The following is a 26,840-nucleotide window of genomic DNA, read 5'->3' on the forward strand; positions in this document are numbered from 1 at the left end:
GCATTCTCACATGAGCCCCATGAAGGGTGCAGCATAGAACAGCTAACCTCTGTGGAATGTGGACTCTGTACTGAATGCTTTCACAAAATATCTCATTTTACCCTCATGACCAGACTGTGCTTTGTTATCATATAAGGAAACAGGTTCAGAGAACTGAAGAGATTTGCCTAAAGACAGGCAGTTAATAAACAGCAGCATGGAGATCGAACCCAGCTCTGCCCAACTTCAGGGCCCAAGTGCTTCTTCCTTCAGGGTCTGTTACCTTCTGAGGAGCAAGGGAATTCACTTTACTGTGGGTGTATTTAGCTTTCCCCAAAGGGGCCGGTAATCACTATGCAGTCAGTGAGTCCCATGGAGCCAGAAAGGAGGTGTTTCTGAGAGCTTGTCAGTAGCAAGTTAATATCAGCATAGGCCCCAAGCTGTGGCTCTCAAGCCTTGGTGCTTGTTAGAATCAGGAGACTTGTTTAAAATGCAGATTTCTGAGCGCCACCTCTAGGTTCCTAGCCACTAACAGCTAACCACTAATTTATTTTTCAAATGGCCCATAAATTTACCGTTCAACTTTCTAATAGATTCAGACAATGGTGTTTCATAAGGGTCCATGAGGCGACTGGCAGTTGTCATCAAAAGCGTCCGGTCTGGTGTGATGCCCGAGGCCGTGGAGCTTATAGTACCGCCGCGGGAAAGCCGGCGCTCCCTCTGAGATATTAGCGGAAGTAGCGTCTATTGTAGCACCAAACACAAAGCATAGCACGTAACCCGAAAACTGGGAACCTTAAATACACTTTCCTGAGGAGCAGTGGGAATTAACCACGCACTAAAGATATTCCATGGCTTTTAATTTAAGTGCCAGGTAAGCTTTTAGGATGCTAACCTCTGGTCACTGCCTTGACAAGGAGTAGGAGAGTATTTTGTTTTCCCAAAGCGCTGATGTGCTGGTGTCCGTGGGTTCCCTCTTATTGTTTTTATGTTAGTGTTTCAAATCCACATGTAATACAACCTACCTATCTTTTAATTTTTAAATATATTTCCTTAAACACAGTTATTGAGACCTTCACATTTTTACACGGAGTGGCTGAGACTCAGATTTACAGCCCTGCAATTGCTTCACTATTAGATTGTTCTGTCTTCACATCCCCCAGTCTGCACCGTCTCCACTTTGCCCATGCTAGTGCTCTGCTCACAGAAAATCTGGGAAAAATAAAAACAATAATGATGATAATGCTGTTGGAACAGTGTATGGTAAGAAGCAGCAAAGAATTAGTAACTAGGAAATGTTCCTCTACATTTTAAACTGATCAACGTACAAAATCCATCATAACCGCATATGCAGATTTGCCTTCTGATAAACAGGTGGCCCCTGACCACAAATAAGGCAGGGTTCTCTGGAAAAGATATTCATTCTATTTATGAACAGCATCTGTTCCAAGAATGTATAATATTATGGCTCCAGTGAATGCTATATAGGGAGGGGAGAAATTGGGGTGGATTTAATACTACAGCTGTGACTAGTTAGGTATGGTAACTTTCAGGTATTTAGTGGTTTCAGCAAAAGTTCTAATACACATTCCAGGCATCAAGAACCATAGGGAAGACTATAAAAATATTTAGACGAAGAATTGATACACTCACTGCTCTGAGAAGACTAGAAAGTACATGCAGTTTCCTGCTGGCTTTAACTGCTCTCAGTTCACCATATCAGGGCGAAGGGGCTACGGGTTCCCACACAGGGACAGAGGTTGTGGTGATGGCACATGTGGAAACAGGGAGTCCCACTGGGTCTTATCCTTGACAACCAGGAAAAAGGGACTCAGTTGTCAGGGGAGGTGGGTGACAAAGGAAACAGTGCAGCAGTGGTCCAGGGGCTGACTAACCAATTAATTGTTCCAGCCAAACAACACCGGGTTTGGACTTCTATTGTTATTTTGTAACTACGGCTGATGAAAAGCCGACTTTCACAAATGATTTATTTTCTTGTTTCATGTTTATGTTTTGTGTTTATTAGTTGCCTTACTACAAACCACCAATAAATCTCTTACATGGATTTTTTAATGCTATTTGCTTACAGAAAGTTTAATTTTTGTTGGACTAAACCAACCAAATAAATAGCACCCAATCTGTCTGAAATACTTAGGAGGCTCATAAACAGAATCTGAGGACAGTAATCTGAGTTTAAGACAAAACACTATAAAAGCAAAACTCAAAACAATTTTAAAAGAAATGGACCAAAAGTTCAAGAAAATCTGAACGTTGTCTAGAGGGCCTGGTCATTTTGTTGTTGGCAACCCTCAGCTGACATTTCGACCCCACTCATAGGGTGAGGATCTGTAACACAGGACTTGCGCAGTGTGGGTTTAAACGCTCACTCCCCCCCGCCCTCTTTTTCACTTTGGAGATGTTCAGCCATGTGGTCCAACAGATAGTCATTTTATCTACCTGACCACAAGTGTGATGCTACATTGTGGAAAACAGGGGGACTGATTTGTTCCTGGACCTTAATTTATAAAGGTGACCAAATGACAACACAGAGGGGTCGATGCCATTGAAAGAAAAGTTTAAACTCGAGGTTTCCCTAGAAACAAGAGGCATGGAATGCTGTTTGGGACCACGGGGGCAGGCACCAGTGTCCGGAGGCAGTTAGGAACAAGGGGAAGGCCTAAACTTCAGCCTTCGTGGGGTTTCTGTGGGAAAGGCAGAGCAAGGCTGGGAAAACTGCTCGGGATTGGCTGGTCTGAATAACTGTGGTGGGCTTTGGGGGATAGGGGTGCTGCCTATGTAAGGCAGGGGGAATATTGGCTTAGTGAGCAATAGTTAGAAAGGGAGGCAGCTCAGAGTATGGCTCTGGGTGGCAGGAGAGCTGTAAACAATTGTGGCCTTTAGTTTGGCCCTGCAATTAATGGACGCCAAGTAGACAAAAGCAGAACCAAACACAACACAGTTAGGACAGGGATGAACAGTCCCTTCCACCAAGAACTCAGAATCTGTTATCCAAACTAATTATGTGTGCCAGTAAAGCAGATCCAAGGTATACCATGATCAATGCCATGCTAGCAGCTAAAAAAAAATGCTACGGGAATTTTATGGAGGCAGACAAGCAACGACACGGAAAGTGAGTTTTTCATAGGGAAGGTTCACATTCTCTCCAGTGCTCAACTATGATCACTGCTTCAAAATTATGCAACCCTGCTAATAAATGCTACCCTTATATGCATGGAAGAACTTAAGTCAAGGCCCAGCCAAGTGTCTGACGTGTGAAAAATGTTGAATGAAAAGCAGTGCTCGCTCCTTCCTCCCAACCTACTGTCCCTTTTGTGTTGCTCTATCTTGTGTTATGACTGACACCGTGACACTCTGACATGCCGTTCTCTCCTGAAATGAAGACTCTTCTTTTTGCAATTAATGTTGATAAGTAACTTGTTTCATAGGTATTCATGTATTCCCATTTTTTAAATTAAAAGTCACACTGGGTTAAAGAATATGCTCAAGTTAATTTGGGTTGATTCTTGATTAGCTGGTGCTGAGGGCAGAGAGCAGAGCTGGTGCCCAAATCTGGCCACGTCACTGCCTTCTGGAAGCCCCAGCTGCATCACCTTTGAACCATTGGGATCCCAGCCAGCCACTGTCATTCCCTGGAGGGCAGAAAAACAGGGTTTTCCTTATGAATTTGGCAAAGATTTGTAGATTTGGGGTAGGGGGATGTTTGGAATGTTCTGTCAGCCACTAGTAAACAGCAACCCTTTGCTCGGGTGATTGGTGAGGCGGCTCGGGAGAGAGGCAGAGAAGCTGGTTCCCATTAACGTGCAGCCTTACGCAGGAAAGAGCTGACAAAGAGATAGCAAATGATTACAGATCCATTCTCCTTAGAGTGAAGGCATATGACTGAAAAATGTTTGTTATTCTTTTCTTCACCCGTAGGGGTGTAAAGTTTTCTGTTTGGGAAGTGTCAAATCTCCCAAGCAATAGTTAACAAACCCCTCTTGCACTCAGTTCCCGAGGGACGTTGCTGTGCTATTCTCCAACATCACACACTGATGTCCACAGCTACTGTCTCTTTGTTTGTTTGTTTATTACGTACCAATCATTCTGTTAGCTCTTGACACAATATTTTTATTTCTAGAGCTCTATCCCTGCTTCTTATCTGGGCATATACTTCAAGTTCCGATTTTAGGGTCTCAACTGTAGGACTTAGAAATTAAATTCTGATTGTGCCCATTGTTGATGAGACCCAGGAACCCCTGCAGAGGGTCCTGGAGTAGGTGGTCCATGGAGCACACTTTGAAAAACAAACTTCACACTTAAAAATAATTATGCGGTCCAACCTCTGGATTAACATACAGCACGTTAATATCTATAAACATTTTATGAGCACCTGTTGAAACCCTGTCTCTGGTTTTTCTATATTCATTGTTTGACTTTCTAGAACAAGCCAACAAGAGGAACTTCAAAGTTTTATCAAGAACATGAATCTTTTAAAAATGAGAACTGGTAGTGTTTTTCAGGCTGAGAAAAACATCAAAGACAATCCAAGTCAGCTGAAGGAAACCTTCTAGAAGGTCTTCACAGAAGGGCCCGGTGACAAGGAATGAGGAGGGTCATTCTGAGGTCCTTGAAAAAATAGCAAGTTAAAGAAACAAGGGGTTTTGTTTTAGTGGGTTTTTTTTTTAAAGAAAGCCGTTAAGCATTCTTTTTCTGGTCTCTGCACATCTGCCCTGATGACTCAATCGTCCAAGTTCCTTCCTGAGTCTGAAATCCTTTCTCCAGGACTCAGAGAGAGGCGGGGACATCTGGGTACCGGGCTGGACACTGGCCCACACTCCCACGCAGCACAGGATTTCTCACAGCATCACACAAAAAGTTGTCTTGAGGTATATTTTATGTCACATAGGTAGTAGATATGTTTTCCTGTGTTTAAATCTCCCAAAATCGAGTAGGTGGGAGAACGGGATTGATGGTGCAAGAAAGTGGGGTGGGCGGCAATTGGGAGAAGGAATGTGACTCCTCTAATGGTCAGGGTAAAACCAATGCATGTGCTTTCTGAGTTACGAAGACCTGACTTAGCAAGAAATGTCCTTTTATCTGAAACCATCGTAAGAATATACATGTGTATATTTGCATATGTGGATATGTAAAAATGCCGAAGATTATATATATGTTTATACTATGTATACATGGTTGGTTTCTCACATCCCATGCCCACCATTCCATGTCCAGGTACTGGTGATTTGTTTGGGAAGAGGGCCCCATGAATTTCCTTACCAACTTTTATCTTCATAAAAGATAAAAACACCACAGTGGAAATAGCACACTGTCTTTTGCCTCTGTCTTCTCACATTATAATTCAGACAATCGCCCATTCTTAATGATGTATCTTTTCAACCTTGCCCCTCTCCTCTCCATAATTCTACTCCCAAATTTTCAGAAAATCCCCCGTCTTTCTCCTCGCCCCAGTACCACCACCTCTTTCTATCCTCATTTTTTCACTCTGCTGCTCGTTGGGAATGGTCTTCATCACAGCTCTAAAGCATTAGGGCAGGGTTAGTGATATATCAGTACTGAGAAAAGAAAGAAGCCAAACATTTTGAAATGAGGTCATCATGACAATGAGCCAGTGTCAAGAAACCACATAAATCTGTAAAATCGTGAAGCTGTCTTTTGCGGAATCTGGTATTTCAGTCTCGTTACCTTCCTTACTGGCCATTCCGTTAAATCACAATTTCTTCTTAAGCTTTACTTGGGTTGCGTTAGCTTCATTTCTAGTATTGCTCCAATGGTGTTTTCTGCAGCGTTTCAGTTGTATTACAAAATTTCTGTGAGGGTGACCCAGAAAGCCAGCAATATAACATTATTCTATAGGGAAAACGTGTCCTAATCTCGGTTTGCTGACTGATTAATGATCTTGCAGAAATGTCTGCATCGCACCGGGCAAATATAGGTGCTCCATGACAACAAAAAGGTATTTCACTGAGGTAACAAATTGAGGGCAAGTGGGAATTGTATGTCATTGAAACAATCTATCCCTGAATGACACTTTTATGACAAGAAGTAATGTGACCACTGCTAATAACTGCAAATTCTCAGAAAAGCTGTAGCATTTTCTTTTCTTTCTTTTTCCTCACCCTAATCCTCCAGGCTGGAGATGATACCCTTTGTCCCTGCCTAGCCACACCCCTTTAAGGAGCTTCCCACAAAGCCTTTCCCGGTGGCTCCAGCCTCCAGAGCACTATTAGCACGAGCCTTATCGGTCGCAGCCAGCATTTCCTTCATTTTCACAATGTGCACACACTGCGCTGAGTGCTAAAAAGGTGTCATCTCATTTCAATCTCATGGCTCTCCTTTGAGGTTAGCATCGTCATTATCCCCATTTTGTTTCAGAGGAAATTGAGCCTAACAAAAGTAAAGCTAGGAACTAGAAGAAGCCCCCAAGATTGGAACCCAAGTTGCCTGCCTCTTGAGCCCATGGCCATGCTGTCCACTGCCACCCTCAGATGCACTATGGATAGGATAGTTCACAGCATGACACCTGATTATAGTTATTCCTCCTGCACCTGCCCCAGCTCTAGTGTGTTTGGCTTTCTTGCTCTCTTAGGCTGCACATTCCTCATGGTTGGGGTTCAGAACAATGGTCTTCATGCTAACTATGTACCTCCTGGAGCCCCGGTTTCCAGAGACACCCACCTCAAAGGACCGTGGGGAGGATTAAAAGAAAATAATGCATATGATTTTGGGCTCAGATTGGGTGACAGTGGAAACGACTTTAGATATTATTGATGTCATTGGTGTTATGGCAGAAAACACAGCCCTAAATCCATGGTGTGGTTGAATGTTTTTCTAAAAAGTTTGTTCTATAGGGACTCTAGTCTACTTTGCCATCCACTTTTGCCCTCACAGACTTGACTTAGCCAACATCCTTCTCCCTCTCCCCAACTCGTCAGTGGAGTTGTACATTTTATGTCCGTTTTCTGCCCTCCACAGTACAGGGACTTTTGCCTCTGAACAGACCTGGCAGCAGTCTAATCTCTGCTGCAGGAGAAACTTGGAGTGGTTGGCAGACTGAAAATAATCATTCTGGTCTGAACTCCCCACTGACCTCCTTCTACTCTTGGCTTTTAGGTACACCCTCCTCCTGGCTTCAGTTTCTCATCTGTCACAGCGGACCTCTGAGGTTTCTTCCAGCCTATAGCTAAGACTCTCAGATGTCTTTTTTAAGAGAAGTTATCCAAGCACTAACTGTTGTCATCATCACTGTTTTCTGCCCTTCATGCCTTCAGTGTGTGTTTCTGTGTGTAAGAGATGTTCATGTGTCTGTTTTATGTCTATGTGTATGTGCATGTATATGTGTGTGAATTTGTGTGACTGTATGAGTGTGCGTGCTTTTGTGTGTGACTGTACATGAGTATTTTTGTGTTTTGTGTATGTATGCACATTCGCACAGGGTTGAAGCTGCCCAAATCCAAGGGTCAGGAAAAGGCAGGGAAAGGTAGCCAGCCCACCTGTGGCTTCAGGATGATCCACCCAGACAAGGACAGGAGGAGGACCACACTAGCTTCTGCTCGGGTGCAGCCCTCCCACGGAGGCGGCCAGAGCCTCCGGGACAGGCGAGCGGGGCGGGGCAATGGGCGGGGCAACGGATGGGGCGGGGCGGGCGTGGGCGTGGCGTGGCGTGGCTGGGCGGGTGGCTGCTGCGGCTCCGGGCATGCTCCGCTGTCGGGGCTGCAGGCGGGCTGGTCGCGCTGGTGCCCTGCCGGCCGGAGCGGCGGCGGCGGCGCGGGGCAGCATGAGGGAGCCGCTGGGTAAGTACTGGCGACTCTCCCCACTCCTGACTCCCACCGTGCACTTGGCCCGTCCCCACAGTGCTTCATGGGCCTCGACCCCAGCCTCCCGCGCTCGGCCCCCAACTTCTCTGCTCGGAGGTTGCCTGGGTCCGAGCCGCTCCCAGCGTAGGGGCAGGTCTGCCTTCCGCCCGGACCCACCGCCCGGCGACGCCCAGCACCGCAGCCGCGAGGTGGAGGTAGCTGGCGGGGCTCCCGCTTCTCCAGGGGGAAGAGTCCCCTCTCCTCAGGTGCTCAGCGCTGGGCGCGGGGCTCCGCCGTGTCCCCGAAGGCCGCGGCTGGCGTTAGGGTTCACGTCGCCCCTCACCGCGGGGAGGTCCCTGGAGGACGGGGGTCGCTGTTTCCCCCTCGGCGCCTTTCCGGCTACAGCCGTAGCCCAGCCACTCCCTTCCTCCCCTGTGCTCCCCGAGTTGGCGGACATCCCCACCCCGAGAACCGCTCCTCAGAGTGCCGAGGTCCCGGGTTCCCACGCCACCCACTGCCTCTGGACCTGCCCGCCGGACGTTGAGAGCTGGCAGCCCCGGAGTCCCTGTTCCCCGCTCCAGTCCCCGCCCGGCCTGGCGACCCCGCCCCTCGGGTCGGGACTGGGGATTAGGGCGCTAATCGCCGTTGCTCCCAGCCACCCCCAGGGTGACCCCAACTGCTGGTGGTCAAGCAAAAAAGAAAAGGAAAAAAAAGGAGAGTTGGGGTGGGGTGGAGTGGGAGAAAGGAAAGAGCACCGCCTGAGAGTGCTGTAAATCTCCTCAACCCGCTGGTTTATGGAATCTGCAGCCACCCGCCCGCCCTCAGGCTTGGGTTGTCGCGCTCGGGTCACCGCGCACCCTCAGCTCCCCACCCCAGATCGCTGTCAAGTCACCCAGAATGTCAGGGTTTCCTAGATGCCTGGGCTGCAGTGAGACTCGGCACCTACAGCTGAAAGCGCCTCTCCTGCACCGTGTCACTGGCAATAGCAGCCCGGTGCCTCGGATTCTTCTGAGGGTTTGAAAAAGCTGTGATTCCACTACTGAAAAAAAAAAAAAAAGCCGAACTTGTGCCTGCGAAACCTGGACATGTCCTACTCCTGCTCTTCAACGTTGTCTAGGAGCTGGGGACTTTGGGGAATGAGTTTAGTTGACAGATCACCACCCCAATTCCCCACCACACACACACACACCCTGCCACCCACTCTCCCACCCTTTGCATCTCCTCCCCTACTAAACCCCCAATCTCCTCATTTCCCTCCCCTAGTCTTGGGGATGAGGGTGAAGTAATGTGGATCACACAAGTCACGTTTTTCCAATAGCTTCATGTCTTCCTTTCTCTGGCTTTTGGTCTTTTCAGATGTGCAGATATCCCAGTGATTTAAGGTGAGGGTTGGAACATAGGAGGGGATTCTTGGGAGGGGAGTGGAGTGGGAAATGGAATTCGGGTAGCCAGAGATTTTCTTGACAAATGGCAGTCTCAATAGTCTAAATTCAGTGGGCCATGCAGGTTAAACCTCAGGAAAATGATGCCTTATGTCAGGTAGTTTTTGAATTTAAGATAACCGGATTAAAACCATCCAAACACAAGCAGGTGTAAATTATTATTTTTTAAGCAAATCATACTTAGATTTTATTTCATGGGACTCGTGTTGGCTTTCATGTGACATTGGGAGTTTGGTAAATCATTTGCTTTTCTGTGATCTTCTGTGCACTTGGGCTATCTATTTACCTTGATGTGAGGTGTCAAATTATTAGCTATCAGCTGAACAAGCTTCCTTAAGAATGCTAAATGTTACTCCTGGCAGGCAGCATGAAACAAACTTTCACTCCCCTTGGAGTGGGTGAGCAAATATTTGTTGAACAGAGGCCTTAATTTGCTCTGTCTTTCTCCCGCCAAACTTCACCTTCTGCTGCGGAAACTGGGGGGTCAGGACATTGGCAGGCCCATGAGGGGGGTGGGTGGTGGGTGGAGGAAACCTATGTCGGAAAAAAAAAGAATTTTCTTTTTCTGCCTCCTTGGAACATAACTTAAAATGCCTGAGTGTCCACATGATTCTCTTGACAAGTTCATCAGAGTTATCTAATAACCCGTCCAAGTCGTCACAGATTCCAGGGTGGATGGTGTATTGTTCAGTAGCTATGAAATGGAACTGGACTTGAGCGGTACCACAGGAGAATAAATAAGGATCAATTTGTCAGTTAACAAATAGCAAATATGAAAAGATCCTTGGAGTCTGATTTTTAAAATGCAATATAAAAATAAATCTGAGAAATACTGTCTGTAAAGAAAGCTCAGGAGTCTGTGGTTCTGTGAAGTTCTTGTCCTTGCTGGAGAGCCCTCGAGTTTGGGAGGACAGCAGACACCAACCGAGCTGTAGGAGCCCAGAAGTTTCTCTTTTAATGAGCTTTGTGGGACTCCACACCAATTAATCTGAAGAGAGTTTAGAATAGTTTAGAACAGAGTGTAGGATTGAAACAATTGTTCCGTTGTGGTTTTTATTTTGATAAGCAAGGGCTGTATCTCTGAAATCCTCCAGGCCTGTTGCTGAACCCATTCCGTTGGTCTGTTTGCTTTTTTTAACAGTTGTTTTTTACCTTTTGAATGGTGAGGATTATATCACTCGTTAAAACTTTGCTATTGTGCTTTGTTTCAAGGGCCTGCTGACTTAAAGAACACTCAGTGAGGGACACTCACTGGCCAAGGCCCAGCAGCCCAGGGAAGGCTCGATCAGTCAGTAAATGACACTAAATGACATTTTAAAAAAATACAGGAACTGCCCCAATGCTAAAACCTCAATTATCTTGGTTTGAATTTGTGGTATCTTATTTAAAGTTTGGATTCCTTTAAATATATTTTCCAAAAATTTTCTGTAGATTATATAGTTGGGAACAGCCTGGCCCACACTGGCAGCTATGATCAGACTGCTAAATATACTTGTATTTGTTGCTTATTGGTTTTCTCTCAATATTTCATGTGTTAGGCTTGTTTCTTCCCTATGTAAATGAAAGAATTTAGATACTATTATGAATTTAGGTACCAAGATATATTTCACAGAGGAGAAGAAAGAGAGAAAAAATGCGCGCCACTGTGTATATAGGAAGAAGAGTTGGAGAAGTAGAAACCAGTTATTGCTGGTTATCTTTTGGCACAGTGGGTTCATTGGGAACTTTTACTTTGCTTAAACACAAAATTATGTAGTGTTTACTTCTAGAATAACTTTAAGTGACCTTCGTAATTAGAAAATAAGCAGCCCCAGCTGGGTAGTGCAGTTGGTTCGAGTGTTGTCTGGCACACGGAAAGGTTGTGGGTTTGATCCCCGGCAGCGCACATACCTAGACTGCAGTTTTGATCGCCAGTTGTGGGCGTGTACAGGAGGCAACTGATAGATGTTTCTCTCTCTCTCACTCAAATCAATAAACATATCCTCTAGTGAGGATTAAAAAAAATAAGTAAAAGTGTAAGAATTATATGAAACCATTTCAACTTTAACATTTCTGTAAAACCTTGGCTCTTTTATCCTAAAGATATTTGAAAACAAAACTAGTGTGTTATAAGTTTAATAGACTATTTTAGGAATCTTGATATGTGGTGTTTGACATATTTAATGATAGTACAATTAAATTCTAACCTATTATAAGTTTCAGTTATTTTTTTTAAAAGCCAAACATTTTAGAAAATTAAAAAACCTCATCTAATTTCATGTCTTAATGACTACTAATTTTTCAGAAATATTAGTGAGGTACTTGGGGGTCTCAAGAAAATGAGTTGAGGTCCCCAAGGTATAATTGTGTGATAGAAAGTGAAGGTGAAAGAGAAGACAGGAGTGAGTGTGTGTGTGTTCACACAAGTTGTTGGGGGGCGAAAGACAAAAAAGAGAAGTTAGAGGAGATAATATTTGTGAAAAAATGAAGTGAATAGTATTTTCTAATAATATTCTTCCCTCTCTTTTTGGATCAATGCCTTAACAGTGACCCAACCCAGCCAGACTGGATTCCAGGATCCCTTTTGATCTTAGACCCAAGTGTTTTTTCTCTCTCTCTCTGGTTTTTGGTTTTTTTTGGTCACCTTACTGAAACAACTCAGTGGTGGCTGCCTTACTAAAATTGTTACCCCACAGATTAAATATGCATTATATGTCTTAGGAGATTTTTAACAACTCGAGGGCCTCGGTAGAGCCGGCCGTCACACTGTATGGTTTGTTAACGACACTGTGTGAGAACTTACTGTCCCAGGACTTAAACTGCAACTGCTGAGCCCTCTATTGATTAGGACTGAAAAGGGAAATGTCAATCCTGTTGCTTGTTAATAAAATACATAGTTCTACATTAAAAAAAGCAAAGCTATAGGAAGTCTTAAAAAACTCCACATTATCATAAGCAACATGCTCCATTCTGGTTTGTTTTATGTCTGACTATTTACCTCTTGTTTAAAGAAAGCACTTTGTTATATATTAATCATAACATTAGACCAAAAAGTTGTCAGTTGAAGAAATATTTACAGTGAACTGCCAACAATTTGGGGGACTAATTACATCTTAAGTATGGAATGTTGATGAATAGAGCTAAGTTTTGGGTTCTGTAGAGGAGTAACAATGTCTAATCAAGAGCTTTAGAGAGCTGTTTGTAATCTTGTATTAGATTTTATCAGCGGAACATGTAATTTTAGGCTCACTGGAAACAGGTTAAGAATCTCTGTAGCAGCCTGCACCGCACACTGACTTCATGTGACTTACCATTTATTCTTTCTTGTTTTATTCTCATTGAGTCTTCCCCACATGCGATATATTTTCAAAGATACATTTTCCGAACCCTCCCTATGCAACTCCTTGTTTTGCATTTTTTCCTGTTGATGAAATAAGTTAAAGTATATGAAAGTGTCATCATTTGACCATTTTTATCAGCACAGTGGTGCTTCATAAAGTTCATTTCATGACAAAACCTCACACAATACGTTTCATAACAGACCCCCATAAGGTGCTATAAAATATAAATAAGGACGTTAAAAAAAACCCAGAATCCAATTCCACTGTCGATGTTTTTAGTAGTTTTCCTTTTGTGGTTTGTCCCCGCCTTGTGCATGTCTGTATCAATGAAATCTGTATTACGCTGGATCTAGGGCTTTGTATCCTGTCTTTATTATTTAACTTGGTACCGTGAGCACTTCCCCGTGCCATTATATATCTGAAAATATAATTCCACATGTGTGTATACACACTATAATCCATCATATGGATGTATCAGAATTTTTAACTATCTCTTAAATAGAGATTTAGCCTATTTTTTAGTATCATAATTAACACTTGGACAAATACCCTTATATAAAACTTTGTGTATATCTCTGGTTCCTTCATTAGGACGGATCCTAGGTAGTAAGATTTGTCCATATGGTTTCAGATTTTTAAAGATTTTATAACATATTAATTACTTTTAAGAAAGAAAATTCCCATTTACACACAGACCCCCTCCACATTCGTACACCCATAAGTAGGAGAACCCTCATAAGTCACCATGCCCTCACCAAAAACAAATATTGGCTTTTAAGAGATAATAATTTGATAAGTGAGTAATGGCATTTTGGTTTAATTTGCATATCTTCGATTACAGGTGAGGGTGAACAGTTGTTTCATGTTTTTAATGATGTATTTTTCTCTTTATTAATTTTCGTTTTATGTTCTAGGCAAATTTTTAAAAGAGAAGTTCTGGTGAATTTAATGAACTTGTTCATATTTTGTTCAATTCACTGTCTTGGGGAGTCTTATAACTGTAAATGTGAGAATGAAAATATTTTAGTTTTTGTAAATGGAAAGGGAGGAGAAGATGGTACCGTTTGTGAATTTTAACCTCTAATGCTGAGAATGCCCGTAGTTGAAATAACAGACTATGGCATCCCCCCAGGGAGGGTGTTGATGGGTCTTAGGTGTCTTTTTGCTCTCCAACACAGAGCCCCGTGCCTGGCACTTCCAGTGTGGAGCAAGTGTCTTATTTAAGTTGGAATAAGTGTGCAACTCCTGTGCTCTGTAACTTGCTAGATGGTGTAGTTCCTGGCCTCCCTCCCGCTTGCCCACACCCTGTCCCTCAATACTCATCTTCTCTTCTCAATGTGGCCATTTAGCTCTTCTCTCTTAGTTTGCCTCTGTATGGGACCTAATGAGGCCAAGGTCAGAGATTCTGTCTTCATATGACCTATTTAGCTTTGTTCTGTGTCATGGCTGCAAGCTGTATTCATTTCACTGTGTCCAGCTGACATAGAAATATGTGTTGTTCGTCACGAAGGAGAACAGGTTAGAGGGGGACAGGTTTCTAGAGGTAGAAGACCCTGAAGAACCTCTCATCCAACCTTCTTATTTCAATTTTTCAGGGGAAGACGGAAGCCCAAACGGGTTCTCCCTTTGCTTGTTGTGTGCAGTGTCTCAGGATCAATTCGACACGACAGATATATGTTGAGCAACATGGAGAAATAGAAATTTATTTCTAGAGTCGGGGTGGAGAGCTGAATTCTGTGCTTAAACGGGGATAGATTGTTAACAGCATTTTCCTAACTTTATCATCCCTTCCATGTAAATATAAACAATATAGCTAATATTTAAAGAATTTAGAGCTCTAGCTCAAAAAGACTACCTCAAGTGCTCTCATTCGGGTCTTTGGAAGGGACAAATAGTGTGATGAAAATCCATTTGAAAATGATTTTGAGAAAAGAGAAATTTGTCAGAATTGGTTGGTTAAGTCAAAGTCAAATTACTTTTCATCTCTTTCAACTAATAATTATTTCTGACTTCTGTATTTCTCTTACTAAGAAGACCTTAGTCATCAAGACTCAAATTCATTGTACTTCTTCCCTTGAAAAATACTCTTCTTATTTCTTTTTTTTCTTGTCCTCTACCCTAGCAGCCCTGCACATGACCATAGGAGGGTTTGTAACTACTTGTCCTCACGTATGTCCATGGTCTGGACACTTCAGTCCACTGTCCTGCTAGGTTCTTTGTGGAGTAGCCTTACTCTTGCCCAAACCCTTACTGGTTTTCCATTTTTTGCTCAGAATAAGTCCAAAATCTATTAATGATGTAGGTAATAGTAGCTGTTTCTATATAGATAATTTTTTCCCTTTAAAATTCATTTGTTTCCTGAAAGTTATTCCTTCTCCATTTAGCATAGATGTAGTTTGTCTGCTTTTCAGTTTCACACAACAGGGTTCATAATAGCTCCATGTCACTAATGAAGAGCCTGAAACCTCAAAGGACGTGATGGGTCTGCTGAAGGTCCCGAAGCAACTGCATGGTGTACTTGTGAGTGACCCATATTACTATGTGTTCAGAAACTCATACTAGTATTGCCATGAAGACATCACCATCAAGTGAGGCGTCAGCCGTGTGCATGTGTTTGCTGTGTATAAGGAATGAAGCATCCAGAGGAGCCTTCCTAATCCCAGAGAATAAAGGAGATTTTATTTTCTTTTTAGATATACAGTTTTGCACCTTAATGTCACCATGACTGCTATCCTTTCTTGTTTATGCACTTTCATTTGGTAAATTAGGAAACTTGTGTTGCTATATAGATAGGTGAGGTTAAAATAGTAGCATGGGTTTTGAAGCTAGCTGGCCTCGGTTTGACCTTGTATCTGCACTTATAAGCTTTGTAACCTTGGACTCAGTCCACCTTAGCTTTCCCGTCTGTGAAGTGGAGACATTCACAGGTACACCAGGGAGTGTGCTGGAGTATAAGGTGAAATGAAGTGTTCCAGGCACCTAGCAGAGTGTCTGGTACATTGCAGATGCTCAGTGGATGGTTGGTGTTACTACCTTTCATGTGCGCTGCTATTTTGAACTTATAGAGCGCTCTCTTCTGCTTCGTATATAGGGAGTTAGTTGGGCAGAGGGAGACTGGGTTAACCATGAACTGGAAGATACTCTTGATGAATTTGTCAGGCATCTGCTGGAGAGTATTTCGAGCATTTTGCCACCGATCACAAGCATCCTTGGGGGTGAAAGTAACAGCATACAAACCTACTGGTGTCATGAATCAATCTGAAAACCCATCTCAGGCAAACTTGGCTGTTCAGCACTGTTATTCCTCCACCTTGTCCCCTTCAAACTACCTGAATTAGACACTGTATGCAATAGGCATTTCTCTGTGGGTGTCCTCTCATGAATTCAGTCGAATTTAAATTCATCTGACGGAGGTGAACAAGAGGATCGTGGATTGGGCCCTGTCTTCCTGCCCAGCTCAGTGCCACTTGTTTGTTTCTTTCACTGTTTCTCCAATTATGTTGTGAATTTCCAAGCTTGTGAGTAGCATTTTAATAACACAGAAAGGAAAACAAATGTTTGCATTTATCTTATCCTTGTGTGTGTTATACACTGCACAAAATCTTCTTCCACAAAAAGACAATTTTTATCAAAACCACTTTTCTTCCTTCTATATAGAGTTGACCCTTGAAACAATGTAGGGGTTGCTTATTCTCCCAATGTGAAGAAACAATAGGTTACTCCCCTATTTAGTTGAAAATCCGGGTATAACTTTTGGCTCCCTAAAAACTTTATTGATAACCTGCTGCTGACTGGAAGCTTTACTGATAATATAAAAAGTTGATTAAGACATAGTTGGCATGTTATATGTATTATATACTGTATTCTTACAGTATAGTAATCTAGAGAAAAGAAAGTGTTATTAAGAAAATCATAAGAAGGAGAAAATATTTTTACAGTATTTATTGAAAAAAATCCACATTTTAAGGGGACTGCAGTTCAAACCCATGTTGTTCGAGGGTCAACTGCATGGACCTACAAAGTTTGTTTTAAACAAATGGTTTGTTTTGCTCAACCCAAGTTGTACAACCAGCGGAGACATTCTCTGAGTGGGTGGCTGGGCCTAGCTCTGTTTTTTTTCTAGTTAAATTGAGCAGTACCCCCAAATCCATTAGAAATTACTATCCTAAAGCTCCTAAAGCTCCAAGGCATCCCATACTTCTCCTCGGAATAAGCGGCAGACCAATCTACTTTGCCCATGAGAAAACTAAGGCTTGGAAGTTAAGTACTTGATAAAGGCCGCTTGCAAAGTGAAAGCCAGGCTGGAAACCTAGGCCACTCTGACACCAGAGCGTGCACCTGCTCATACTGTGTTCTGCTGCCCTCTCTGCGCTTGCGTGGGACAGCGATTTTCAGCGGGCGTGCTGCAAGAGCTCTCCGAACGTGCACCACTGGACCGTTTAGTCAGGGGCACTGACCTCTCTTCCCTTAGGTTGTCAAAGGCATGACAGCAGCCAACACAGCAATAGCTGTTGGTGTGAATGAATCAAATTTATACCTTTTTTTGTCATCAGCAAAAAATATAATTTTAGTAATGAATTCATCTGTGCCATGAGATGAAAAAGGTTGAAAATCGCTGATGTAGGAGAAAGTCAGCTGTCACCTTCCACTGACTTGAGAACAAACTGGGGGACTCGCGCAGCCCACAGAGCTAGGGCCCGTTAGCGCCGGTGCCCTCCGACTAGTCTGTCAGTGTGTCTGATGGTGCTGGAGTTTTCTAACTGCTTTATAAGTTTTGTCTTGGAAATGGTGGACTTTAGGAACATAGGGGCCAGACAATAGAAGGAAAACATGAAGAAGAACAAAAGTGAAATCAAAAGAAACAAAAAGCTGCATCTTGGCTTTCTCAAGAGGGGACAGTAAGGGTGGTGCACTGTGCACCCACGGCTCCCCGCGACCTGGCCCCCCAGCCCCAAAGTGACGTGGTGTTCCCAGACCTCCGGTGCCCCCGGGGGTCACAGAAGATGCATTTCTTGTCAGCTCACAAGAGTAGGAAAGTACTTAGGAGTTAGGTTTTTTCTTGGTAAAACCACTTCTGATAGGATAGATCAATGAACTTATTAGATCAAGGAATTTCTCATAGATTGATAGGGTCTTTGAACTTGCTGGAAGTTCAGAAGTCATCCAGTCTGGCACCCTGACCAGTGTGGGCATGATTTCTGTAATAGTGCTTTTCAAACTGTAGGTTGTGACTGATTTGGCTCCATGACCAACATCTTTAAAAAGTGAAATAACAAATTGGGATGACTGTAATTGAACAACAGTAAAAAAAAAGAAAAAAATCTGCTTTTGAAAGTGGGCAAAAAGTGAAATAGAATAGAAAATATATAGCACACTTCAGGATGTAAATATTATTCCTTTACAGTTTTGACTGATGTGAACGCACACACCTTCAGTCACCTCAGCCTCTGCCACAGAACCTCCCAGCAAGGAACTCCACATTCTCAGAGGCAGTGCTGCCCTCCTGTTGGTTCTCAGGTTAAATGTTTTTCCTGCATTAGTGTGTTTAGATATTCATAGCATGAAAACAATAATTACAGTGTGCTCACTGTCTCGTGTCATTGCGCCCTGGCCCAGCCAAGGCTAGAAGTTTCTTCCTTACCTGAGACTTTGTCTAGGTACCTTCACTGCCCAGCCATGCTTCCCAGGTGTCCCACAGTGAGTATTTGATACCAGGTAACAAATAAAAGTAGTGAAGGGACAAGTGTCTTAAATGAACTGGCTGGAAAACCGTCCTTGCAGGGTGATGTTGCTGTGCACATTTACCCTGAGTGGAGGGTTTTTTCAACCTAGAAGCAATCGTCCAGAAGACCCCAGACCCCGTGAGACTGGGTAAGGGGTCCCTTCTGCATCATCCTGTCCTTATCTCCGGCACAGTGCTATGACCCTGTGGCCAGGTAGCTAGCTCCTGTCACGGATACACACATACACCACGTGTTGATTGTCTGTTTTACAACTGTCTCCACAGCAAGGCTGAGATTCTCAAGGGCGAAGAATATGTCTTCTTGTTATAGTTCTAGTGCTTGGTGCATTATACACACTCAGGAATTGTGTGTTAATGTTTCAGACTACGTAGAATAACTTTTACTGTTCTAAGTGACTTGGATGGAAATTGAAGTCTTCATTCACAAAAGACAAGGGGTGTAGGTAGTATAAAGCAGTCATAACTTTGGAAATCAAGAGTTACATCCCAAATGATACCAAAGGAGTTAGGATATTGTCCAAACTACATGATGAAAATTAATAGCTAATGTAAAATATTTCCATAAGGCAAGTAACTCTTTAGAGACAAACCAGAACCATTGTAATACAATATATTTATACTCTTATATTTGTATCACTTCCACTGTTACATGTCCTTTAAAATTTTTTTATTGATTGTGCTTTTACAGTTCCAATTTTTCCCTCTTTGCCCCCTCCACCCAGTATCCCACTCCCCCAGGGCAGTCCCCACACCATTGTTCATGTCCAGTGGTCCTACATGTGTGTTTTTTGGCTACTCTATTTCCTATACTGTAATTTACAGCCCTCTGGCTATTCTGCAACTACCTATTTGCACTTCTTAATCCCCTCACCTCTTCACCCATTCCCCCATACCCTCCTGTCTGGCAACCATCAAAACACCCTATGTATCCATGACTCTGTTTCTGTTCTTCTTGTTTGCTTAGTTTGTTTTTTAGATTCAATTCTTGATAGGTACATAGTTTTGCCATTTTATTGTTCATAGCTTTGATCTTCTTTTTCTTAAATAAGTTCCTTTAACATTTCATGTAATGAGGGTTTGGTAGTGATGAACTCCTTTACGTTTTCCTTGCCTGGGCAGCTCTTTAGCTGCCCTTTGATTTTAAATGATAGCTTTCTAGGTAGAGCAATCTTGGCTGCTTATCATGACCTTGAGTATTTCTTGCCAGTCCCTTCTAGCCTGGAAAGTTTCTTTTTGAGAAATCAGCTGACAGTCCTATGGGAATTCCCCTGTAGGTAACTAACTTCTTTTCTCTTGCTGCTTGTAAGAGTCTCTCTTTATCTTTAAGCTTTGGCATTTTAATTATGATGTGTCTCAGAGTGGCCTCTTTGCATCCATCTTGTTCAGGACTCTCTGTGCTTCCTGGACTATGTGCATGTGTATTTCCTTCACCAAATTAGGGAAGTTTTCTTTCATTAATTTTTAAAATAGATTTCCAGTTTCTTGCTGTTTCTGTTCTCCTTCTGACACCCCTGTGATGTGAATGTTAGACCTACTAACTTGTCCCAGAGGCTGCTTTCACTATCCTCATTTTGGGGGGAGAGGGATTCTTTTTTCTTGTTCTGATTGGTTGGTTTTGCTTCCTTATGTTCCATATCACTGATTTCATTCTCAGCTTCATCTCTTCTACTGTTGTTTCCCTGTAAGTTGTTCTTTATTTTAATTAGTGTATTCTTCATTTCTGACTGAATCTTTTTTATGCTGTTGAGGTCCTCATTAAGTTCCTTGAGCATTCTTTTAACCAGTGTTTTGAACTCTGCATCTGAGAGATTGCTTATCTCCATTTTGTTTAGGTTTTTTTTCCCTGGCTCTTTGATCTGTTTTTTCACTTGGGCTGTGTTCCTTTGTCTTATTTTGGCAGCTTCCCTGTGTTTGTTTCTGCGTATAAGGTAGAGCTGCTATGACTCCCTGTCTTGGTAGCATGGCCTAATGTAGTAGGTGTCCTGTAGGGTCCAATGGCACAGTCTCCCCTATCATCCAAGCTGAGTACTTGAGGTGTGCCCTTGGTGTGGGTTGAGTACACCCTCCTCTTGTAGTTGAGCCTTGATTGCTGTTGGCAGGTCAATGGGAGAGATTTATCCAGGACAGTCAGCTGCAAGGACTGGCTGTGACCACTGACCACCAAAGTCCACCCTCTGTGGAGAATAAGGTATTCAGGGACAGAGTGGTTGTGTTCCTACATGGTCTATAGCTGTATACCACATAGGAACACAGGCTCTGGGGTTTGCTGGGTTGTGTAGGCCAAGGTCAGCCCCCATGTAGCGGGGCCACCCAGCTTGAGCTATGCAGCAATCTGAGATGGCTGCTACTTGTGCTGGGCTTGGAGATTCCCAGATAAAGCCAAGCTGTGAATCTAGGCTGGCTGCTGCTAGTGCTGGGCCTGGGACCACTTAGCAAGTGTTACAGGGGTTGGGGACTCACTGAGGCTGACTGTTGCTTGTTTGAGGGATTTAGGAAGTTGTGAAGCTTGAGCTGAGACCAGCCACTCAGATGGAAAAGTCACTGTTAACAGTTTGGGTGAGCCAATAAATTGGATGAGACTGAATCTCAGAGGATCTCCCGGGGTGGGGGGCAAACAGTGTTAGCCGGATTGATAGAGTCTCAGACATGGCACCCACCTGCCAGCCCTGTGGCTTTGTGGGGGGAGGGTTCAGAAAAGGGGCAGTGACTTCTGCCTGCCTTTCTGTCTGGCTGGATGCTGGCCTCTAGCTCTTGTCTTGATGCCAGACACTTCATTTCCTCCCTGTATACCACTGGTACCTTTCAATATTCTACCCCTGTGCTGGAGTTCAGAGGGAGTGAGTCTGATAGAGTACATGTTTGGGTTCTTTAAGAGGAACTGCTTGGAATTCCAGAAGTTTCTTCCACCGATTCAATCTCCACTGGTTTTTGCAGCCAAAAGTAATGGAGACTTATTTTCCTGGCCCTGGAATCCTGGCCTCAGGGCCTCATGTTGGGCTGGGACTTGTCACTCCCAAGATATCCCTCTCGAATTTTTATCCACCACACGTGGAAGTGGGACCAACCTGTTCCACATCACCACTGCCCTACCAGTCTGGATGGAAGTAGATTCTTTAATTCCACAGTTGTCAGACTTTCATTCAATTTAATGGAATGGTTCCGAATGATGATGGTTGTTCTATAGTTTAGTTGTAATTTTGATATAGTTGTGCGTGGAAGGGAACCATGCTTACCTACGCCTCCATCTTGATTTGAAGCCCCGTATGTTCTTATTTGGCTCCCAAAGCAGTCTGGTGGGACAGGAGATAGAGGCACTGCCTGTTGTGGATCAGAAGGCAGGTTTGTTGTGGTTAACGGCCTGCTGCAAGGATCGCAGGGGGAGCTGTGTATCAGCACGAGCGCGGGGATTCAAACTGTCGCACCTAGTGACGCGTTATTGGAGCTGCACACGTCTGCCAAGTTGTGAAACCTGTTACAGTAACTGGCATCGATTATTTCAGTCTATGTCTGTCTTTCCAGCAACCCTTTGAGGCGGTAGGTGGGTGATCAGATTAAACGCTGTTGATGTTGAGTGCTGGGGTCTCAGGGTAGGAAAGAAACTTTAGAAGGGCCAGGCTTCTCCTCAGCCCCTCCGTGTCCCCTCCTGGTGACTGCTGTAGTGGACATATCATTGAGGTGGCCTATTCTAAGTAGATTTGAATGCCGAAGAAAGTAAGCTGACTGCAGCAGGGACTGGAAAAGCCATGGGACTCTTCAGCAGTCTGTGGAAGGGGGAGGTGACGTTTAGCGTGGGGGTGGAGATGAGCTAGAAGTCCAGGCTAAGGTTTGAATCTTTTTTGAAAGATTTTTATGGCTTGGCCTGGGTTGTCTTGCCACTTGAGGGTTTGCTAAATATAATTATCATGCAGACATAGCCATAATGGACCAATTTACCTAACCCCAGAAGGGAAATAAGCCACTGAGATGTTTTGTGAGGGTCATTGCTTACCAGTCCAACAGTGGACATGGCACCACCAGCTCTGTGGTGGACACTGGCCTGTCCCTCAGTGTGTGGCATGGCTAGTTGGAGTGCAGTGCATTTTGCTTCTAAAAACCAGACATAGCAAGAGTGAGAAACTGAGTGACACAAGTCCTAAACTCTGACTTCAGCTGTGGAGGTGATTGGGTGTGTGACACTGAGTCAGTGAGTCTGGGGACCCTAGTCTAGGCTGCCAGGATTCTGTTATGTTATTTCTTTTCTGCCAGAATAATTGTACCCAAATCTAGTTTAAGTGTCAGTTTCCCGTCTCATACATGTGCACATTGGCAGTTTATCTAGGGAACTGCTAACCATTCTTCAGGACCTAGCTCAAATGTCTCTTTCATCTGTAAATGCACTCAATTTATTTTGAGAGCATACTATGTGCCAGATTCTGGGGGTGTAGCATCAAACACAGGCCCCGCCTCCCTAGCCTTGGCTCCCTGTCCCCAGCCCCGTGTCCATAATGGATCTTCTTTCCTCTGTAGTCTGTAGCCCAGTGACTGCTCAACTGAGTCCAAGAACAAATACTTGCCTCTTTGGTCCTTCCACTTCCATCTGAGTGAACTCCTAGAAGTCACACAGCAGATGAAATTCTCTACAGAGATTTCTCTACCAGTGCAGCAGCGGCCAGAGCTTGTCAACCTCACATAATATGTAGGAATCAAAGGGAAAATTAGAGCCTTCCAGACTCTCATATTCTTCATGCCGATAACTGAGCCTTTGCTGCTGCCGTTATCCAGTTCGTGATGAAGAGGAAAGGCATGCGCAGTCAGAGTATTGTGGGTCCTGGTAGAAACTCCTACTGACAGGAAGCACATGTGTCCCCTTTCACCTGCACACGGGCAGCAGGCATTTCCTGGCCATTGTTCGTGGGGCTGTGCAGCACTATTTCCGTCCACCAGTGGAGCAGGGCTGGAGCCGGCCAGCTCTCACTGGCCCGGCGTTGGTATGCTTCTTGCCCAGGCCCGCATCACGGCCTCTGGGGAGCCAGGTCCGGCTGACCAAACTGCCTTCTACCCTATTAACAACGAGAAGGTGCAGGAAAGAAGATTCTCTTGTATAAACATAAATGTGGCAGCCCCACCTGCTTTCATATACATGCTCCTAAGTCGGTTCCTGTCCTTTTTTTTTTTTTATTGGTACTGTGGCCTGAGAACAGTTTACTCGGGGAAGTAGCTATAGTGAATTTATGTACCATGACAGGATTTGAATGTGGACACCCTTAGCCCAGAGATGCAGAATGTTTCCCCGAGATTTACTGGGGAGAAATTTGACTCTTAAAAGTTTCACGTGGGAAAGAGAAGTTCAGGATTCTGCAGTGGGTTGGGTGTGAATGCTTGGTCAGTGTGTTTTGTGTTTTCTCATGATGAGCCTAAAAACCGGGGTCTGCTTTCAGAGGCTGGTTGACCTCCTGCTGTGGCTGCCCTTGCTCAGCACACTGTGCTGACGTGTGTCCTGGCTCTGGGTTGATTATAGATCTCGTTCTGCCTTTTTAGAGTGAAAGGTGTGCCTATGAGATGAAAGCAGGGAAGTGTAAGAAGATTAAACCGGACGCTGGTAGTTTCTCTTTTTAGAAATACTAAGTAGTAATTGCAGCTTCTGAGCCTGCATTTATTTTTGTCCCCTATCCTTATCCCTCTTGTTTTCAGATGACTGGGGCAAGGGATGGTGGACACTGTTAATCATTTCATTGCTCACACACCATTCTGGACTCTTCTACAAGAGGCAGCCATCCGAAGGTGGGCCCCAAATAACCGCCACGCCCTGCAGTGCTGGTGCGTCCATGCTGTGCCTGGAGGAGGCGGAGAGGCGTTTCAGGCAGCAGTCCCCATGTCCACACTTGGCACAGGCACTGTGCTATGTTCCCATCCAGGGGCTGGTTTGGACGCAGTTGCGGGGGGAGTTGGTCAGTCCTCATGAGCACTCTCTGTTGTCCCCTCAGTGCGTGTCCTGTCACAACGACCCCCCCAGCAGCTGAGCTTGGATGAGACCGGTGCATTATGTACAGTGTAGAAGACCTCCTGATCTCTCATGGATACAAGCTGTCAAGAGATGTTCAGGCACCACACAAGGCTCAGTATGAGGAGCGCCAGCCAGTGAGGACCAGAGCAAGAGGGGGTCATGGCCTGCTGAATGGGTGTGAGGATGGCCCTGCTGCCGTACCACCCAGTAAGGCGTACCTGGGGACAGGACCGGGGACTGATCCTGACAAGGGCCGCCATGCACTGAGAGCCCACGGAGAGGCCCCGAGCACCTCTGTGGCCAGAATGTCTGAGGAGGGGTAAGTGAGCACCCATCGTTTTCTTCTGACTTGGGGGTTTGGCAGTGGGTGTGTGATAAAATCCTCCCCTCCTTATACTTGGCTGGGATCTGGGGGGGTTGAGGGACAAGAATGCCACTGTCCATCGAGATACTGGGGCGTTCCAGGAGCACCGAACACAGGGCCAGGCCCCAGCAGGCCGTCAGTAAACAGTGGAGAGGGAAGGGATTCTGTCGTGCCAAGCACTGCATTTTGGTACTCGGCTTCTCTGTTCCCTTGTAATCTCTCGATACTGCCTCAGCTTGAAACCATTTAAAAACTCTGTGAAAGCTTGTTTATGTCAGGCACCCTTTCCTAGTACATTAGCTTTCTTATTAATATGTTTGAATATGTGGTACCTTACTGAGGTAAAAGAGGTTTGTGTTCTCCTCTATGTGTGAAGAACACCTTTCTTCTTGTGTATTCATACAGTACCACTGGCTCCCAATCCACGTTTTCCTTGCACACGCACCGGGCCCAGTGTGGGTCCCCATCTGAACGCAGCTGCGTTGGCGGGTGTTTGCTTGCAATGACAGGAGAGGCTGATTCCGGGGGGACAGAGCCAGCACGGGAGAGGAGCCCTGCAGTCTCATCCAAGCTGCCTTGACCTAGAGCAAACCTTTGTCATCACGTCATAAAACTGTTTGCTTTAATGCTGTGTTGGGAGCAGGCTCAGACCAGGGGAGGAGGGCTCTGCCTGCATTGAGCATGTCAAGAAACTGGGTGTAACTGGCAAGAAATAGACCCGTCTTTAAGTGAAACGACAGGCAGACAGAAAGGGGAGTGGGCTGAGTCTACAGGGAATGACATAGCCGCTAATGGTTAGAAGTCACCTCTTTACAGACAGGATCGTTTTTGTTCATTGACAGCTTTCAGGCAAAAAGCAGGAGGGACTTTCTCTCATAATTCAGAGTATCTAATACCTGGGTTATTGAGGAAAAACAAAGGCGATTGCCCCTCTTCCTGCACATTGTAGAGAAAGGAGGCTTGTGTGGACAGGGCAGACCATCTCTCTGGTGGGGGAAGAGTTCCGTTGATGGAGCCAGGTTCAGAGGGGGACCCAGAATGGACAAGAACTTCAAGCTACTTTTATACAACCTTGTCATCCACAAATTGCACCTGCATCCACTGCTCTGTTAGGTGTAAGTCTGTTTTGAACCATGTTCCCCCCAAAAATGCACCTGCCATGGACTTTGGAAGAGGATGCTTGTGGATGAGTTGGCTCAGAATTAGGACAGTTTAGTTATTATGCACAGACTTGTGCTTGATTTCCTCTTGCCTTCCATTGCTCCTCATTTTGTGCCGAGTGTATCTGTACTTTCCACCTTGGATTGTAGGGTTCTGAGAGCTTGTCACAGTGCCAGGCGTGCGGGGAGTTTGTTGTGTGTGCACGGGTGCAGTTCCTTCTTCCCGCCATCCTAACAGCGTGGGGAAGCAGAAGGCTCAGTTTCTTAGCAGGTGCTGACAGTGGCTGTGGGACCCATGAGAGGGCGCCAAGCAGGCTGTGTGGGTCCCCCTCCGTCGGGAAAGTCTGGATCAGAGATGAGAGGTGGGTCCCCAAGTGGGAGGTGATAGAATCCACTTTAGAATTCCACATGGGCAGTGTGGCTCCCAACCTCATCCACAGTTGGCTCAGGACTTGCCAGCCCCTATGCAGTAACAGGTGCCCGAGGACCAGCCTGGCCTCTAGGCGGGTGGGCATCAGCCTGTCTGCCAGAAGCCTTCCCTTCTGTCATGAGTAAAGTGCCCAAATGAGTGGCTTTGTGTAGCTCTGGGATGTCTTTATACAGATGGTAGAGATCTCGACAGATCTGGCCTCTTCCCCGTTTCTGTGGTTGGCTGATTAACTCGGGAGGTATGTACTAGCTTTTGGACTGAAGGTTGCCTGGTAGGGTTGAAAAAGAAAATGCATAGTACATGGTTGTAGAAATCCATGTCAGTGCCTGAAGCCTCAGAGACTAGCTGAGTTGGGTGTTAATGAAATGAAAAAAAATTTTTTTTAGTAGCGAATAGAGAACTGAAAACAGGAGATGAACAGAAAGGTAGGCAGGAGGAGGATTATTTTTTCTCATCAGAAAAAAAAAGCATTTTTGGAGAAAGCAAAAGGTGCTAATAGTTAACAGCTTAAAAATTTAAAACAAGAAAAAGGAAAAATTAAACCAACAATACTTTGGCTTTTGTAAATTCCAAATCTGGATAAATAAATGGTGCTGTGGCAGGTG

General features: G+C 44.7%; 1 protein-coding gene across 2 annotated transcripts in view; it reads left to right on the top strand.

Annotated features, from left to right (window-relative positions):
• The first annotated feature begins 7,686 nt into the window (after window positions 1–7,686).
• The window catches only part of JCAD (junctional cadherin 5 associated), a 44,091-nt gene continuing 24,937 nt past the window's right edge, over window positions 7,687–26,840 (top strand). The window contains exons 1-3 of one of the 2 annotated variants that reach the window (XM_037037062.1): window positions 7,690–7,790; window positions 9,150–9,175; window positions 24,262–24,600. In XM_037037062.1, coding sequence (XP_036892957.1) covers window positions 24,320–24,600 — 281 coding nt within the window. In that variant the 5' untranslated portion in view covers window positions 7,690–7,790; window positions 9,150–9,175; window positions 24,262–24,319. Of the gene's footprint in view, window positions 7,791–9,149; window positions 9,176–24,261; window positions 24,601–26,840 lie in introns of both variants that reach the window. The other variant, XM_037037061.1, reaches the window with a different exon arrangement.

This window comes from Sturnira hondurensis, unplaced genomic scaffold (assembly GCF_014824575.4).
Source record: "Sturnira hondurensis isolate 20B ecotype Veracruz unplaced genomic scaffold, ASM1482457v3 Scaffold0022910, whole genome shotgun sequence".
NCBI classification, from domain to species: domain Eukaryota; kingdom Metazoa; phylum Chordata; class Mammalia; order Chiroptera; family Phyllostomidae; genus Sturnira; species Sturnira hondurensis.